The 20197-nt window shown below is 29.0% G+C and overlaps 2 protein-coding genes and 1 non-coding gene across 3 annotated transcripts; all 3 read left to right on the top strand.

Moving 5' to 3' along the window:
• Positions 1-1976: 1976 nt before the first annotated feature.
• LOC107872700 (transcription factor MYB14) lies at positions 1977-4160 on the top strand. Its single transcript, XM_016719324.2, has 3 exons — positions 1977-2225; positions 3060-3189; positions 3603-4160. The coding sequence occupies exons 1-3, from the start codon at positions 2093-2095 to the stop codon at positions 4027-4029; spliced, it is 690 nt and encodes a 229-aa protein (XP_016574810.1). The 5' UTR covers positions 1977-2092; the 3' UTR covers positions 4030-4160.
• A 2776-nt stretch (positions 4161-6936) lies between these two features.
• TRNAR-CCG lies at positions 6937-7009 on the top strand. Its single transcript has one exon. It is a non-coding gene; the product is annotated as a tRNA-Arg (tRNA).
• Positions 7010-10621: 3612 nt separating this feature from the next.
• LOC107871355 (protein LIGHT-DEPENDENT SHORT HYPOCOTYLS 2) lies at positions 10622-14489 on the top strand. The gene is made up of 2 exons (XM_016718268.2): positions 10622-12042; positions 13815-14489. The coding sequence occupies exons 1-2, from the start codon at positions 11807-11809 to the stop codon at positions 14158-14160; spliced, it is 582 nt and encodes a 193-aa protein (XP_016573754.1). The 5' UTR covers positions 10622-11806; the 3' UTR covers positions 14161-14489.
• The last annotated feature ends 5708 nt before the right edge of the window (positions 14490-20197 follow it).

Genomic DNA, 20197 nt, shown 5'->3' with positions numbered 1-20197 from the left:
TCGAACTGTGATACTATAATGATATTGCTGGAATAATATCTCATAAATTAATACTAAAAATCCTATACATTCAATATGAGTCGAACCATGTTACTATAATGATATTGCTTGAATAATATCTCATAGATTAATACTAACACATTCAATATGAGTCGAACTATGATACAATAATGATATTGCTGAAATAATACCTCATAGATTAGTATTAAGAGTCTTGTACATTCAATATGAGTCGAACTGTGATACTATAATGATATTACTGGAATAATATCTCCGATTTTGAGCCACTTAACATGAAAAAGGGGGTGTTTGAACAAACAAGCAATAACTTTTTATGATATCACATATATAAAGTAATAATCATATCAAATCTAGCGAAATCCTATTCAAATCAAAATCAAAAAACACTTTTTTTCTTCTTTTCATCAAGATTTTTTTTTTTTTTTTTTTGAGTGACACAAAATGTTGTGGACACTTTAGGCAGGCGGCAGAATGAGATGACTTTGTGGGCCTATGAGCATGTAAATTTTGACTCTTAACCAAATACACTTGAAAATAAAAGTGTTTTAAAGGGACATTTGCAACACAATGAAACAACCAAGAAATTGCACATAGCATGTGAGAAAATGTATTTAGCTTCAACAAGTTACATAAATTTTTTTTTTTAAAAAAAAAATTCCGGTGCATTAAAGTTTTCGTTTATTTGTAGAGTTTGAAGAAGAATCGGACCACGAAGATATGTTGTATGCAGTTTTGTCTTGTATTTTTTGCCAGAATTTGTTTTTCATGACTTGAACTTGTGACTTCTGATCACATGACAATAACTTTATCGATTGCAATAAATAATGTGAAGTATTTTTAAAATCTGATTATTTTTAAAAGTATTTTTGTCATAAATGTTTTTCAAAGAGGTATTTTTTGAAACCTTCAATTTGTGTTTGGATAATTAGTTTGAAAAATATATTTATCAATACTAGAGCAACAATTTATACCTTACTCCAACAAAGTTAACAAGTTTTTGTAGGAAAAAGTTGTTTTTTTTTTTAAATAACTGATAAAATTATTATCATATAACGAGAAAATTATGGTTCAAACTGTGAAAATAATATCTGGTATAAATATAAGGTAAGACTCGTACAGTAAATCCTTATAATCCGACCTTTTCTCAAACCCTACATATAGCGAAAACTTTATTGCTCCAAGCTGCTAATCACTTTTTTTTTTCTCTAAAAGCGCAATCAAATACTTATAACTTTTTAAAATATTTTTTAATCAAACAAACAATTAAACCTGAAGGAAAACCTCGAAACTGATAAAATTGTTGTCATGTAACGAGAAAATTATAGTTCGTCGTGAAAATAGTATCTAGCATAAGTGTAAAGTAAGACTCGTATAATAATGGACAAAATTCAGAAATAACATACTTATCCCCTTAATTATGAGTTTTGTAGCAACAGTTTCATAATTGCTTAAAATAACAAGTTGTATTATTGTATTTTTGCAAACTGTTGCTACAAAAATAAAAATACATATGATTTTTACTGCCCTTATGATCGATATGAATTTTGTGTTTTTGCAAACTGTTGCTACAAAAATACAAATGCATACAAATACATATGTTACAAAATGTAATTTGATAAAAGTGTTGTTATTTTTTGTAATTTAATATTTAAGTATACTACTTTATATATTTTTCCTATAATAAATTTTTATAATCCGATTTTTTGTTAAACTCTGCACATAAAGAGAGCTTTAGTGATCCGAATTACTTTTCACTTTAGACTTTTTAACTCCATAAGGAAACTACTAGTATCCTTCTCTATGTAATAAAATAATTAGTCATCTTCTTTCGATGTAATAATTAGTTTGAGAGAAAAATCCAATGCCAAATCTCTTTGTGATAAAAGGTACCAAATAAAAATAAGAATAAAACAATTAATTGGACCACCTTTTCCACGTTTTTAACTTTTTATATGTAATTATATTTGCCCTTTTTTTTCACTCTCTTTTTCCATTTAGTCTTATTCTCATCTTTATATTGTATTATTTAGAGAGAGAAATTGAAAAAAAAAATAAAAAAAATAGGCAAAAAATGGTAAGAGCTCCATGTTGTGAGAAAATGGGGTTAAAGAAAGGGCCATGGACTCAAGAAGAAGATCAAATTTTGATATCATTTATTCAAAAATATGGACATGAAAATTGGAGAGCACTTCCTAAACAAGCTGGTAATTAATTAAGTTTGATTTTTATATTTTTTAAAAAATTTATGTATAATATGTATGTTTTTGGAAAATTATTTCTTATTTGAACTGAAGCAGACATGTCGATCGAAAGCAGCATATGCTTTAGTTGTTGAACTCTCACTTCTTATATAAGAGAAATTATGAAAGTGCATGCAATAGATTCAAGTGGTAGACAAAATCAGGAATTTCGCTAATGATATTCAAAGATTTAATGTAATATATATACACATGAAAATTGGAGAGCACTTCCTAAACAAGCTGGTAATTAAGTTTGACTTGTATTTTATTTTTATTAATTTTATGTATATGTATATGTATGCATGTTTTTGCCAACTTATTTTTTTAATTTGAAGCACTGAAGCAGATATGTCGACCGACAACAGCTATTGAACTCTCACTTCTTATATAGGGGAAATTATGAAAGTGCATGCAATAGATTTAAGTGGTAGACAAAATTAGAAATTTCGCTAATGATATTTAAAGATATAAGAAGTAAATTTTAGTCTATATACATATACACACAATATAATTTTCTATGCACTCAATATCATTATATTTCGATAAAATATATTTAACGATTGATGATTATTCTTCATTATATGTGGCTAAGTGCACTAACATTCAGTGATAAAAAACATAAATATTAAATCTATCATAAAATTTAAATTTTTGATCCGTCTCTTTGGAAAAGGGTTGATTCTCATTATTGTATGTATATAGATACATATATAGTTCAAACAATTAGTTATTTCTTGATATTATGATCTATAATTAACTTTCTCTGTGTTTTTTGTTTTTTTTTTGAAATTGTTATAGGTTTATTAAGGTGTGGAAAAAGTTGCAGATTAAGGTGGATAAATTACTTAAGGCCAGACATTAAAAGAGGAAATTTTAGTGAAGAAGAAGAACAAATAATCATTAAGTTACATCAACTTCTTGGAAATAGGTATGTACAAAATGCTATCGATCTCACTCTTCGTCGTCGAAAAATTATACTGTATTAAACGATAAATATTAGATAACTAAACTTACCACTTTTTTATGAATGACTAGGTGTTAATTAATATTGTTATCTTTTACGTGACCTAATAATGTATGCAAAAGAAATTCTTGCTTCTGTTGGACCATTTATATTTACGTGTATTAGGGTTTTCGATTTATGAATCGCTTGATTCGAGAAATCAAAACAAGGTGGATACATGATTTTAAGTTAATAGGTTGGATTCTAGAATATGACAATAATTGAGTTTGACACATGTTATTTATACATATAAAGTGAATTTCTTAACATAAATAATACAGAATATTACGATGTTATATGTGGATATCGTAGCTTCAATTGATGTTCTTTTTCTTCAGATGGTCTGCAATTGCTTCGAGGTTGCCAGGAAGAACTGATAACGAAATCAAGAATTTCTGGCACACTCACTTGAAGAAAAGATTAGAACAACACAATATTGATCTAGCATCTACTACAACTACCAAACAAAACCATGAAATGACAACAAATGTTACACAAAATATTGACCACCATATAATATCTCCAAATTATTATCAAGATTCTCAAAATATGGTTACTTATCATCCAACTTATTGTCATGATCATCAAGAAGATTTTCAAGAAAATAATTCAAGTTCTCATGATCATACTCAATCAAACAAAGAGGAGATCATGCAATATTCAACAAATTATGGACATGAAGACATGACTAGTTTCAATAATGATATGGTTTTTTGGTATAATGTCTTCATGAGTTCAGGAAATAACCCGTCCGAGATCAGTTAGAGGCGAATTCAGAATCAAGAGTCGACAGGTTCACAAAATAAGTGTGTGGTTCTATTATGTATACGTTTAAATTTTCATGTGATATATGTATACGTGGTATTTTAATAAAATGTCTTCATGAGTTCAGAAAACAATGCATTCGAGATCAGTTAGAGGCGAATTCAGAATCAAAAGTCAACTGCTTTACGAAATAAGTGTGTGGTTCTATTATCTATACGTTTAAAAAATTTCGTGTGATACATGTATACATGGTTCTAGGCGAAAGTCTTGATGGATCGAAGTTTAGTTGAACTCATAGAAATCGCTCTAGACCCATCTCTAAATTACTTATGAGATGTGTGTTTATAGTTGTCATTTAGTAATTTGAGATTGTTGGTACTTGGTATTATTATGAGCAAGTATGTAATCAATTAGGTTGTGAATTTTTAATAAAATTTAAAGTATTTTAGTGTGCATAGTAGCAAGGTTAGAAAACATTTTCCATCGAAAATATTTATTTGAAAAAAACAATTATTTGTTTCTGTGCTTGGTTGAGTAATATTAAAAATATGTAAAATATGATTATATGACAATGCTACAAGAGGGTGTGAGGACAATGTGCAGGGTACTGGAGTCTGGAAAGGGCTGGATCATATAAGGGCTTTATTGTAACGTAGTTTTACACTGTATTTGTGCTAGAGGTTGTTTCCACAACTCGAACTCGTGACTTCCTAATCACATGACAATAACATTAATTATCAGTTACGCAAAGGCTCATCTTTATGAGGACAATATTGTGATGAAGACAAATTAAAAATTAACAATAACTTTAAGTTTAAATGTTAATTGAAGGAAGGATGCCAAATATATATAAAGAAGATGGATTTAAAATTTAAAGTTTATATGTTCGATCTTTGTCACTACTATTGAGCTCATTATACTTTATTGTTGTTGAGCTTTCTATGAGATTCTGTAAGAAAATTGTACACTATAACTATCAAGTAACCTTAAAGGTAACAAAAAATAAACTTCTTATAAACAATGTTAATTAATAATTTATAAATCAAGGCAATTAATTAGAAACCTTGTACCATAGGTTAAATTGCATTCATAAAATTATACTATCGATATTCTCTTATATTATAAGAGGCAGTTTAGCAGCTGAAGCAGGCAGCCAGGTCGACATGCCTGCTTCAGCTGCTATAACTATGTTTTTACTATATCACCCCTAATTATAAGAGGCAGTTTAGCAGCTGAAGCAGGCAGCAGGTCGACATGCCTGCTTCTGCTGCTATAACCGTCGACATGTCTGCTTCAGCTGTTATAACCGTGTTTTTACTATATCACCCCTAATTATAAGAGGCAGTTTAGCAGTTGAAGCAGGCAGCAGGTCGACATACCTGCTTCAGCTACTATAATCGTGTTTTTACTATATCACCCCTAATTAATTATTATAAATTATTTACGTATTAGAAAATTACTAATATTTAATACAAATAAGTAAAATAAATATTTATGACATGTCTGCTTCAACTGCTTCAACCGTAATTTTACTATATCACCCCTAATTAATTATTATAAGTCATCTAAGTATAAAAAAAATTAATAATATTTAATAAAAAAATATAAAATGAACATAAAATAATAAATTAACTCTTGATATTTTAAATTAGCTTGACATTTTATATGAGTCTCACTTAGGTTATTTTCACAAGTAATTTTTTATAGTTATTATGCTATATCATTTTTAATACATGTCTGTTTCGTGATTTCAATCGCGATTTTACTATATCATCCTTAATTACTTATTATGGTTATTTAAGTATTAAAAAGATTATATTATTAGTATCCTATATAGGAAGTCACAATAAGCAGCTGAAGCAGGCTGCTCATGTTCGATATGTCTGGCTCAGCTGTTTCAATAGTAATTCTACTATATTATCCCTAAATAATTATTATAAGTCATTTACATATTAAAAAAAAAAATATTTAATAAAAATGAAAATAGATATTTATGACATGACTGTTTCAACTACTTCAATCGTTATTTTACTAAATTGCCCATATTTAATTATTGAGTCATTTAAGTATTAACAAAATTAATAATATTTAATAAAAAAAGGTAAAATAGACGTAAAATGATAAATTAATTTTTGATGTTTTAAATTAACATGATGTCCTATATGGAGCCACTTAAAAAAAATTCACAAGAATTTTTTACAATAATTTTACTATGTCACTTCTAATTAGTAGAATAGAAAAAAAAAATATTATAAATCACAATAATTAAGAACTTAAATTATTTAAAAAATATAATCGACTACCAATACATAAAAGTTTTAATAACTTAAAATATCATTATGCAAATTTCAACAATCTAAATATAATATTATATGTCTAACTTAGAATTTATCAGTCAAATAAATAAAGTTTTTAATTAAATACTATGATGAGAAAAGAACACATTCTATCCCCTCATGCAAGAAAACAAACTTGAACCTCTAACAAGTCTGAGGCATTGACAGAGCCATCTATATCGAAAGGTGGTCAGATGTCAATCCTTCGTCGGAAAATTATGTTGTATATATAAAATAAATTTTAGCTATTATGAATGTGTATTTAATTTTTACACACCAAAATTTGCACACTTTTCGTCAAATTTCTGACTCTGCCACTGATATGAGGAGAGTCTATATGATGTACACAGACCATTACCACTATACAATTTGCTGGGTAAAAAGATTGTTTTCGATAGACCCTTTTATACAGGCCCAAATTAATATTTTCCTTACTTTGTCTTCAAAACATTTTAGTTTGTCATCAAAGGGTGGTCAAATATGAGATAAGTTGCAAGATATAGTCACCAAAATCTCAAATTGAATTATTGATAAGAAGTACTAATTAAGTAAATAAAGACGTAACAATCAAGTTCGCGTGGCCTAATGGATAAGGCGCTCGCCTCCGGAGCGGGAGATTGTGGGTTCGAGTCCCACCGTGAACGTGTTCTTTTTTAATTATTTTTAAGTTTTCTTTCCAATTATTTTTAAGTTTTCTTTCCTTCTATTTTTTATGTAATAATAATAATAATAATTTGTTAGTGGCAAATTGCCAAAAACATACTCTTGTAATTATATATGAAATATTCGGGTCTTGTTTCTAAAGATTTTTTTGCACGAGTTCTCAATTATAATCATTACGAGTAATTCGATTCTTGTTTCTAAAGACTCGTTGGAATGAGTAATTCGAGTTTTGTTTCTAGAGATTCTTGTGCGAGCGGGCTCAATTACCATTCCCACAAACTATTCGAGTCTTGTATCTAGAGATATTCTCGCACGATCTCTCAATTATCATCATTACGAGTAATTCGATTCTTGTTTCTAGATATCGAGTCTTGTCTAGAGATTTGATTCTTGCATGAGCGAGCTCAATTATTATCCACACGAATTATTCGAGACTTGTTTCTAATAATGTTCTTGCATGAGCTCTCAGTTATCATCAGTGCGAGTAATTCGATTCTTGTTTCTAGAGATTCTTGCACGAGCGAGCTTAACTACTATCCATACGAATTATTCGAGTCTTGCTTCAAGAGAGATTCTTGCACGGACTCTCAATTATCATCCTTATGAGTAACTCGAGTCTTGTTTCTAGAATCTTAATCTAGATTTCTATTACTAGTTTGAGGTGAAGATGTAATAATAAAAATAGTTCTTTGGAAATTTAGATGATACGATTAGTGGCAGAGTCATCCTTGTTCACAAGATATCAATTGACATTTCTTTACTGAAAAATTACATTATATATATATATATATATATATATATATATATATATTGAATTTTTCAATGTTTTTTATGTTTTTCTTTATTATATTCACTCTTCTTAGTGAATATTCTGATTCCGTTGTTAATTACAAGATGAAAAAGTAGACAACCTCCATTATTTGGACTTAAAAATTTTAAGAATTAGAAGCTAGAGATTGTAGCATATATTAAACTTTTAATTAATATGAACTTACATTTGAATTAATTTTATTTAATGTATGGGCCATAGTTGTCACACCTGAAGAGTTATTGTGTTTTGGCAAACTCCATTTCGAGATTATGTATTTTTTTTTTATTAAGAAATCTACTTAATAGATATAATAATTTATTCAAAATTCAATAATCTATAATATATTAAAAGTGTGAAGACCCTTAGAAAAGTGAATTGAACTTTTTGCTCTTTATTAAAAGACTCCGCTTTAGATAAAACTATCTTTTCACTATTTTTTTAATATTTAAGAGTTAAAAATTAATTAAATATATTTATGATAAAACTTTCATTGTTTGAATTCATTCAAACTTAATCCTTAAACCTTTCCTTGTTTGAATAATATACCATAAAACTAAGTAATATATCATATTTGTAAGGAAAAAAGACAGCAAAATCACGTTAGGATTTCCTTTAACTTAAAATTGTAATTAATTAACAAATTAATAAAATTTTAAATGGCAAAGTCTCGTTATAATTGTAAGAAAATAAAGTCACGTTAGCCAAGTCATATAACTATTAAATAAAATTGTAATTATATTTTAAGTTATTTTACTATTACAGAGGGCAAATCAACTAAATTTTGGTAATCAGATTTTTCCTTAAACTATTAGTTAATTCTAATTTTTCTACAGAAAAGTGATTTGAAACTCTTTTTAAACAAAATTGTCTTTTCACTATTTTTTAATTTATTATTTAATTATTTTTTATTATATTAACTAGACTTCCTAAAATATATAAGACTTCTATTTTGATATCTCTATTAACGTATTATTTTGTTATTGTTTACAAGTGGTAGATGAGTGTCGGACGACTTTGAAAAAAAAATTGTGTGTAAAGATTAGATTTAATTGTATTATTTTGATGTCTCTATCATTGTATTATTTTGTTGCAATTTACAGATGATAAATGAATGTCGATCGACTTTTAATAGTATTTTTGGTAAAGATTAGGTTTAATAAATAAATTCTTCATCTTTACATACTCAAAAGATATTAAATTTAATTATTATATTTATCTTTATTATTTAAACAAATATCTTATTTAATGTAATTTTTAAACTCATTAAAGTGAGGTACACGCGCGAGGCGCGTATACCTGAATTAGTTATATATATATGTGTGTGCGCGGATTACCGGCAGTTGTTCAATCTTATAATATTGGTAAATTATTTATAAATATACCCCTAGTATATGGTTATTCTCTCAGTATTTTAGCAGTAACGGTGGATTAATCTGTAAATTCTTAGGGATTTGAAAAGTCCAAAGAAGATTAAAAAAGGACTGTTGTTATTGTCTCGGAATGTGATTAAAGAAGATATTGTTAAAATAACTAAACTGAAGAGAAAGAGATGAATAGGGTATATATATATATATATATATATAATTCAGAACTAATAAATTCAAAATTCCGATTCCACAGTATGAACAAAAATTGGGAGACAAAATAATTTAAAACAAAATTACGTTTGTTACTTCAATTATTTTTGGATTAATCAAGATGGTACTTTGTATTATTGTTTTCCAGGAAGTTTCCAAATTTTTGATTGTATATTAGATAATCATTTACCAACAATATAATATAATACCTTTTGCCTATTCAATTAAGTAACAATTTTAACATGACTTGTCTTAAATCACAATATTCAAATGATTTGTTGTATATTGTAATCTTTAAAATAATTGCATTTCTAAAATTCTTGTAAGAAAATAAGTTTCTTGAAATTTTTAATCTCGAATTATATTTTCACGAAAGGAGATTTAATCAGATTAAAATGCACAAAACGAGATAGAAACTCACGAAGATCTTTTTATCAATAGATAGGAACGAGCGTTCAATATAAGGGACAAGGTTTATTTGCTTAGAGTATTAAATTAGATCTTGGGTACGAGCCGTGAGTATAAACTCGTCTTTAATTGAAAACATTTTACCCCAGAGTTAGAGTTTTTAGTATGGAATACGACTTACACAACTAGGATGAACAGAATCCACCTGTCGTTAATCAAAAGTATCTGGTTCGAGCTTTGAATAGTAATACAAAAAATTAAGATCATGATTGTGAGCAATACTTTGCCCAATACAAACCCTCATACGACACGAATCTGAATTGATCAAAGCAACAAGCAGTACTTATTACTACTGCTATAATATACTACCCGTTCCATCCAAATTATCTGTCACGTTTCATTTTTCAAGAGTCAAATTATTTAAATTTTGACCAGTATCTTAATGTATGTATCTTTTTTTTTGCCATTTTGTAATGAGAAGAATTTCTTCTTATAATATATATATTTTTTCATCCAGTATCCGATACCCGCATTGGAGTACGATTAATCTGGATTCGCGCCGGGTAGGGCTTCATTTGGGGGGTAGTGCTCCCAACAGAGTTTTCTCCATGTCCTGGATCGAACCCTCGACCTCTGATTAAGGGAGGAACATCTCCATCCGCTACACCACATTCCATGTTATTGATTCTTATAATATTTTTCATATAGTTATTTTAATATATATTAGCCATAAAAATTAATATATAATAACTTAGTAGTACAAATACTTTGGCAGACAAGGTACTGCTTCCTCCAATCACTTCAAATTAATGCCAAACTTTATAGGTTTCCCTTTCTTGCAAAAATACCCTCTTTCCTCAAAAGCCACTATCCTCAATCATTACTCTATTTTTCAATCTTATATTATAAAATTTTTCAACATTATATTATATAGTTCTACATACACAAATATGACCAATGCCCCCTCTTTCTTCTTCTTCCTTCTTGTTGCACCTTTTCTTGGAAAGAAAATCTCATCAATATCATCTTTTAGGGTAGTTTTCAGCTCGGCTCGGCTTAGCTCAACTCAACTCAGCTCACCTCAGCTCGATTGAGTTTTGTTTCTTCTTTTACTTTATAAACTCAGCCTCTTTTCAAGATTTCTAGCTCTAATTCATAATTCAGTTCAGCTCAACTCAACTCAACTCAGTCTCTTTTGCTTAACAAACTCAAGCTTTTTTCAAGATTTTGATATATAACACTTAATCTAGTTCTGCTTGATTCAGCTCGATTGTTTCACCTTCTTACTTAACAAACTTAAGTTATTTCAAGATTTCTACTCTAATACTCAATTCACTTTGATTCAGCTCGACTTAGCTAGATTTGATTTTATTCTTTCTTTTACTTAATATATTTGAGTTGTTTAAGATTTCTAACTCTAGTACTTAATCCATTTCAATTCAGCTTGATTCAGAGTGATTTGATTTTATTCTCTCTTTACCTAACAAACTTGAGCTTAGTCAACATTTCTAACTTCAATTCTCGATCCACTTCAATTCAGCTCGACTCAGGTTGATTTGGCTTTATTCTATCTTTTAACTTAACAAACTCAACCTTTTTCAAGACTTCTAGCCTCTGTTTAATCTAGTTAAATTCGGCTCAGTTCAACTTAACTCAGCTTAGTATGTACGCAATAAATTCCCACAAATCCACTTCAATTCAGCTCGAGTCATCTTGATTTCATGACCTCATTCTATCTTTTGACTTGACAAATTCAACATCTTTCAAGATTTCCAACCTCTATTCAATCCAGTTAAATTCGGCTCAGTTCAATTACACTCAACTCGGTATGAACGTAATAAATTCCCACATTGTCCTTTACCATTTATCTTTCTACTACTAACCATATAACTATATATAAAGTAAATACTATTAATTATTGATCTTTTTTCATTTCACCTATAAAAAGGGGTTCTTGACCTAAGTGGAAAAAATAAAGAAAAATGAATTTTGTCACATCACAAAGTAACAACTTCACTACATCAAGCAACAACATGGTTCAAGGTACAAACTTTATTGCAAACAGTACAACCATGTTTGCATCCTCGAACCCTCCGCTGAGTCGATATGAGAATCAAAAACGTCGTGATTGGAACACTTTCTGCCAGTACTTGGAAAACCACCAACCCCCACTTTCATTTGTTCAATGCAGTGGTGCACATGTCCTGGAATTCCTCAGGTACGCATCGTTAAATTGTTGATTGTCACGCCTAAAAGTTTAAATTAAATTATGAGTGTTATTTTGTACGACGAATATGGTCATTTTTCTTAAGATGAAATAATGTTAAAATATTTAGTAGGAGAAAAAAATTCCTTTTTAGAAAAATATTAACAGATTGTGTTTTGATGAAAATTCAATTAGGTTTTTAAGATTTACAATGTTGTGTAAGTGTGATGTGATAAATGTCAATATTATCATGAATGACTTTGGAGTTAGGGTTTTAGATTTATGAGTTCTAAATAAATTATTTATATATATAAAACTGAACTTGTATATAGAAAGATAGTTTCTGATAAAGTTATCGAGTCCTATCAAATTATAAGCACAATTAATAGCTCCGCCCGTGATTGTGAAGGAATATGTTTCTCACTCGAAAAGTGAGGGAAGTCATCTTCTCCATTTGGATGGAACAAATGTTTTTATTCTGTAAAAAATACTTCTCGGCGATCAAAACTAGAAAGTTGACTTATTTTTCTGGAAAACGTTCTCTGTTACACTTTCATTCGGTTTACTTTCTTTAAAAAAAGTGGGCGAAGTCATTCTTCCCCCTTCCGGAAAAAAAAAAAACGTTAATATTCTCGCAACCAAGAATTAAAAAATAATTTATTTTTCTATAACGCTTTCATTCAATTTATTCTTCTTAAAAATAAGCAAAATAATTTTTTCGCCTTCAGAGCAGAAAAACTTTTAATGTTCTCGTAGTTAAAAAATTGACTTAATTTTCTGGAAAATATTTTTCGTTACACTTTTATTGAATTCAATTTTCTTGAAAAGTGAGTGAAGTCATTTCCCCTTCCGAACAAGAAAAAAAAATTTAATATTTTCGCAACAAAAAAAACTAAAAAGTTGACTTATTTTTCTACAAAACGTCTTCCTTTACACCTTCATTCAATTCACTTTTCTCGAAAAGTGAGTGAAGTCATTTCCCCCTTCCGGACATGAAAAACATTTAATATTCTCGCAACAAAAAAACTAAAAATCAACTTATTTTTCTACAAAACGTCTTCCGTTACACTTTCATTCAATTTTCTTTTCTCGAAAAGCAAGCAACGTCGTCTTTCTCCCTTTCGGACGAAAAAGAACCTTTAATATTTTCACAACCAATGAAACTAAAAAATGACTTGCTTTTTTGGAATTATATATATATATATATATATATGTATGTATGTATCCTTTGTTTTATGCTTTTCTTTTCCTTTTTTTAATTAAGAAATTATAATATTTAAAAATTATATTAATAAAATAATTTAAATATAACTTTTTCAATTAAAAAAAATATAAAATATTATTTATTTTACTATTCACGCGCTCAAGAAGAGTGTGCCAAATCAGCATTTTGTATCTGATAGGTACCAATTTTAGCACTTGAGGTGTCTGATAGGTGCAAGCCTTAGTTGAGGGGTCTAAGTGTATTTTCGTAACAAGTTTGAGAGGCTATCGATGGGTTTGGCCTATATATATATACACGCATACACACACACACATATATACATATGTATATATATGTATGTATATATGTATGTATATCTATATATATATACACAACAACAACAACAAACTCAATGTATTCCCAATAAGTGGGGTCTGGGAAGGATAAACTGTACGCAGGTCATACCGCTACCTCCGAAGAAGTAGAGAGGTTGTTTCCGATAGACCCCCGGATCAAGATAAAGAATAGTAAAACAAGTATATAAATTTAATATTTATTTATTTAATTATATTTTCAACAGGTATCTGGACCAGTTTGGAAAGACCAAAGTTCACCTCCAAAGTTGTCCATTTTTTGGGGTACCAACTCCTCCATCACCTTGCTCATGTCCATTAAGGCAAGCATGGGGGAGTCTTGATGCACTAATTGGTAGACTTAGAGCTTCTTATGATGAAAATGGTGGAAAGCCAGAAATGAATCCATTTGGGGCAAGAAATGTCAGGCAGTTTCTAAGAGAAGTGAGGGATTTTCAGACTAAATCAAGAGGGGTTAGCTATGAGAAGAAGAGGAAGAGGCCAACGTCATCGACAAACAATAAGCAAAAAGCAACAGTGGTAGCTGATGGTGGTGATTGCAGTACAGAGTGACTGTTCAGACAGGAGTACTAGTTGTGGTGCAATGATATAAGAGTTGTTGTTGTTGTTGTGTGGACGGACACACGAGGTTCAGGCTGAGAAAAAAGACATCTAGATAAAGTAAAAGGTAAAGTAGCGTATGTAATAAGGTCCAATGTGATGAACCTCGTTATCAAATAAAAACTTAGTGTATCGTACTGTCCTTTATGAAACAAAAACTATAGTGTTAGAAAAACTATGGTAGTTATATAGGAAAATGCAAAATTAGAGTGATTTAATTTTGCATGTATCCTATTTATTAAGGTGTTTGTTTGTTAATTATATGTGACATAGTTGTTTTATAGTATATGTGTATTTTAATTTGTTGTGTTAGGTAATTTATTTTATTTTCTAAGTAATTAATTTCACTTTTTATGGACAGTTAGTTATATTTTTTCTTAAAATAAAATAATTTAGTCATGAAGGAAATAAATATGATTTTTGAATCTTTATTCTAAAGTCATTAAAATTTGTAACTAATTGTGCCATATTTGAGCATTTTTATGCAATTGATACATAAATATAATATTATATTTCACTTTTGAAGAAGGTTTATGGATAGCTAATGTGTAAAGATATTTTGTAATATATGTGTATTTTAACTTATTGCAGCAAGTAATTTAAATTTATTTTTTCAGATAATTATTCACTTTTTTTTTTTAATGAACAATTAGGTATAGCTATATTTTAAATGATTTAGTGGTGCTGGATATAATTAGAATTTTCAAATTTTTATTCTGAAGTTGCAAGAATCTGAATTAATTGTATCAAAATTGAGCACTTTTATTCAATCGCTCTGTAAATACAATACAATATCTCACTCTATGAGAAAATTTATTAATAACTATTGTGTAAAGAGTTTTTACGATATATATGTATATTATTCTGAATTTTCAAATCTTTATTCTGAATAAATCGATTAAAAAATTGAACTAATTGTGTCACAATTGAAAGCGAAAAAGGGTGATTAATTGAACAGACTGGTCTAAGTTATATATATTATTTTCTTAATTATTCTTCAAATAAAAGATAATAATTAGGTGTTCATGACTAAAATTCATCTACTAATAGAAGAAACCATAATAGCTTTGTCCACTTATAAATACTTCGATGTTCGATAGTTACGTTGGAGCATAATTAAATCTAATTCACGCATTATATGAATCATCTATAAAAATGACTCTTTCAACAAGATTTTTTCTATTTTCCGGGTTGGGCCCTAATATATACGCTATAATTATACCTTGGGTAAAAAACCAAGAAAATATATGAGATTTTTTTTTTCTAATAATCGTGGTGTCGGTAGGGACAAAACTAGCATTTACTCAGGAAATTCATTCAAACCTCCTTCAGCAAAAAATTACATTATGTATACATGATTAAAATTATTTTTTACGTATATATAGAGTAGATGTTGAACCATCATTCGACTAGTTCATGTGTATACTTTTGAATCCCTTAATAAAATTTTTGACTCCGTCACTGAATGTACCAGCTAATTTTCGTGCAAATGCATGAGAACTATTGAACCCCTTCGATTAGTTCATGCGTACATTTTTTAACTCTCTTAATACTGAATATCTAGGTAACTTTCACGCACCTCGACTAATTTTAAATGTATGAGAAGTATTGAACTCTAGATTCTTACTTAATCTAGAAAGTTGATTCAACACTTTTTTTAGTAAGTATAGCTCCCCTACCACCTCCAATTTGGTGCAATTGTAGCATATCATAAAATAAAGTATTAGGTTCTTTTATAGAGGGCAAATTCAAGATAATATTAGTGGATAACATAAGAGCCTATAAAAAGGGAAACATATAGTTAGGTATTGACTTATAATATAATCAAAACTAGATCTATTATTAAACTAAAAGACAAAAATTCACACTTTATCTTTATTTGGGATTTATTAAATATTGTCAAGATAGATCCTTTGAGATCTTATAATATAAAGTTTTAGAATATGACACCTTACAATAATGTCTATGGAGTATTTTACTCCTCACATCTTGCTACTATGTTTTTTTTTTTTTTTCATCTGGTATTCGGTGCCTGCATTGGAATCCCGATTAATTCGGATCGCACGTTGCAGGGCCCATTAAGGTGGCAGTGTTCACAATAGAGTTTTCTTAATACCCAAGGTCGAACCCTTGACCTCTGATTAAGGGTGGAGTAGCCCCATCCGCTACACCACAACTCATGTTGGTGCTAATATGGGTTCAAACATCCTTTAACGGGAAGGGAAGGTTTGGAGTAATGATAAAATTATTTTCGTGTGATTTATAAGTCACGAGTTTGTATCGTGAATGTAATCAGAGTAAGAGGGTACCGTGTATAGGGCTGGGTATAATATACCAAAAATTGAATTACCGAACCGAACCGAAAAATTTGGTAATTGGTATTCGGTAATTCGGTATTTGATATGGTATTTGGGAGTAAAATTTTAATATTTCGGGATTGGGTTTGGTACAAAATATCAATACCATTTGGTATTCGGTATTTATCGAATATCGAATATATATATTTATATATATAGAGAGAGAGAGTATTAGTTATCCCAAAGAATCTTTTGGACCTTGGTAATATATTCGTAAAAAGTAACAAAAAGAATACTAAATAGGGTTTCTATTAAATATACTCTTTGAAGTGTAAATGTACATTTGCACATCTCCAACTTTAATATGGTATTACCAAATACCGTATTGAACCGAAGTTTAATTTACTGATTACCGACTTACCAAACCGATGTTTATAAGTATGGCATGTGGTATCTATGTTCAAATACCGATTACCGAATTGTCGAACGCAAACTTTAAAAATACCTAATCGAATATCGAATGCTCACCCCTAACCGTGTACCCCAAATCAACATAGGTGGGTAGGTAGAGAATACTTAGGGGCACGAGACTACTCTCTCTAATAAACTCGGCAAAATAGCCTCGTAATTTCGAGAGAAGTGATGCCTCCTCACAAAGCGAGTTGCAGTGACTAGGATCGGGCTGTTTACCAAAAACAAAGGTTTCCGCAAAGTCGTAAGACCGTGTATGGGGGCTGATACCTGCCCAGTGTCGAAAATTAATGCTTGCATTAAGATAAACTATTTACAATCTACATCACACTCTTTGGCCTGCTCTCCAAATTGTACTAATGTGAGATGCTTTGTGCAACGAACTATATTATTTTTATTAGTTTAATTTGTTTATTAATCTCCTCACGAGAATGTCCTTTTGAAATTGGCTAATTGGCTTGTTTTGGTGTAAGATTTTATTAATCTTGAAGATGAATATTTAATTTATAGTAATAAAATATGATGTGCACCAATAACTATGTGCAAACTCCATTAAAAAGACAAAAGAAAGAGGTGTCTTGTCAAAGATTTTAAATTTTATGTATTTACTATGCAAAATAAAAATGTTTATACAATTAAATTACTTAATTATAAAGTAATTACAAATAAATTTTTATGATAATTAATTACTAAGTGATACTTAGTAAAGGTGTTGGTAGAAATCCATAATATTGCACCATAGTTGGACTTGATACGAAATTTAAAAATAAAAATAAATTCAACATTTTTTATCTAAAATAAATCTAATATAGTTTCTGTGATTGTAAATCATTAGGAAGGCAGGTCATATAAATTGAGACGTAAAAAATAATATTTCTAAGGTCAATAAGCCCAAAAATTGATATCGGGAGTAAAGTACCCTTAATAAAGACGACTCTATAACCTAAGACATCATATTGAGGATTAACATGTCGTACAATGCTGACACGTATTTTTAGTTGTCCCACACGTGTTAGCTTGTACCGCATGTCGGCTCGATTTTCGAGATTCAAATCATGGTATCACCTTTTGACACGTGGATGATTTATAGGCCATTGATCCTCATGATCCTTTTGTCCGTACAATTAACCAAATTTTTCCATCTTTGGCTTTAATCATATGTTTGCTATATTAGGGGTACTAATAATTAATAATTATACTATACTTAAATTTTTTAATAATATTTTTGGGATTTTGAGGAGGAAATATATTTTTTTTATAATTACACCAATGTTTGATGTGAAGAAAATGTGGTCCACACCACTTGAAATTTTGTTCTTCACATATTTCTATAGATAAGAAAATAAAAAGTACTATTAAAAATTAATTTTAAAGATTAATTACTAGTACTAACTTTAGTTTTATGATTGTTTTTGCAAGTGGATGTTAATTATCATTCTAGAGATTAACGAATTAGATTAACTACGTGTTTGAATTATTGTTGCATACCAAAACAAAAAAATAAAATTACTTACATATTGTTTATATAAATTCAACGGAAAAGGTACGAATATACCCTTGAACTTTAATAAATGATACAGATATATCATCCGTCATATTTTAGGTATACATATACCTTTGCGTTTAATGTAAAGGTACATATATACCCCTGAACTTTAATAAATGATACAGCTATATCATTCATCAATGAAAAGGTACATATATACCCTCGAACTTTGATAAATGGTATAGATATACCCTCCGTCATATTTTAGGTACAAATATACCCTTACCGTTAATGAAAAGGTACATATATACCTTTCTCACTAACGACAGGACACGTGACAATCTTGTTCACTTGCCCTTTTTTAAATTTAATTTATCCCTATCCTACCCGAAAATAACTCTAATTTAATCTTCAAATCAATCCAAATATATGACGAAGGGTATATCTGTATCATTTATCAAATTTTAAGGGTATATTTGTACCTAAAGCATGACCGAGGGTATATCCATACCATTTATCAAAATTCAGGGATATATATGTAGTTTTTCTTTAACGGCAAGGGTATATTTATACCTAAAGTATGACGGAAGGTATATCTGTACCATTTATCAAAACTCAGATGTATATTCTTACCTTTTCTGTAAATTCAATAAGTAGATATTATATTTTCGCGAGACGAAATTAATTTTGTTGACCTTATTGTTATTATAAATTTGTACATATGTCACGTATTCAACTTGTGTCCGTACACATAATTTCAGAGATACGATGTAAGAAGTTAGTTGTTGTTGCATATTAAAATTAGGGTTGGGCATAAAATATCAAAAATCGAATTATTGAATCGAACCGAAAAATTTGGTAATTGGTATTCGGTAATTCGACATTTGATATGGTATTTGAAAGTAAAATTTTAATATTTCGACATTCGAGATTGGATTTGGTATAAGATATTAATACCGTTTGATATTCGGTATTTACCGAATTTTGAGTATATATATACCCCGATAGACAATATTAATAGTCATCTCACAAAATCTCTTGGACCTTGATAATATATTCGTAAAAAAAAAAAAAAAATACTAAATAGGGTTTCTATTAAAGATACTCTTTGAAGTTTAAACGTACATTTGCACATCTTCAATTTTAATATGGTATTACCAAATACCGTATCGAACCAAAGTTTAATTTACCGATTACCGAACTACCGAACCGATATTTATAAGTATGATATATGGTATCTAGGTTCAAATACCGATTACCGAATTATCGAACCCGAACTTTGAGAATACCAAACCGAATACTGAACGCCCATCCCTAATTAAAATTACTAAGATATTATTTATGTAAATTCAATAAGTAGATATTGTATTTTTGTGAGGCGAAATTAATTTTGTTAGTCCTTGTTATTATATAAAAAAAAGTTGTACATATGTCACGTATTCAACTTATGTTCATATTACAAATTTTCTTATATACTATGTAACAAGTTAGTTTTGATTAAGTCTAATTTAATTCTGAAGTTTGATATTGTCAAGTCGAGACTTTAGATTCCATATGTCTTAAGTGAATATATGAAAAATATACGAAAAAGTAACGTAAACATACATGTTTAACTTATCATATTTAAACAAATCAAAGTAACTACAAAAAATTTTAACTAATTATGTATCTTCGCAGGATATATCAAGAGCTAATTATGTATCTCGACAGACCCAAATTGAGTTTTTAAGTAATA

The sequence above is a fragment of the Capsicum annuum genome, chromosome 5, assembly GCF_002878395.1.
Source record: "Capsicum annuum cultivar UCD-10X-F1 chromosome 5, UCD10Xv1.1, whole genome shotgun sequence".
Taxonomy (NCBI): Eukaryota; Viridiplantae; Streptophyta; class Magnoliopsida; order Solanales; family Solanaceae; genus Capsicum; species Capsicum annuum.
The sequence above is the reverse complement of the archived record's forward strand: the minus strand, read 5'-3'. Positions and strand labels throughout refer to the sequence as shown.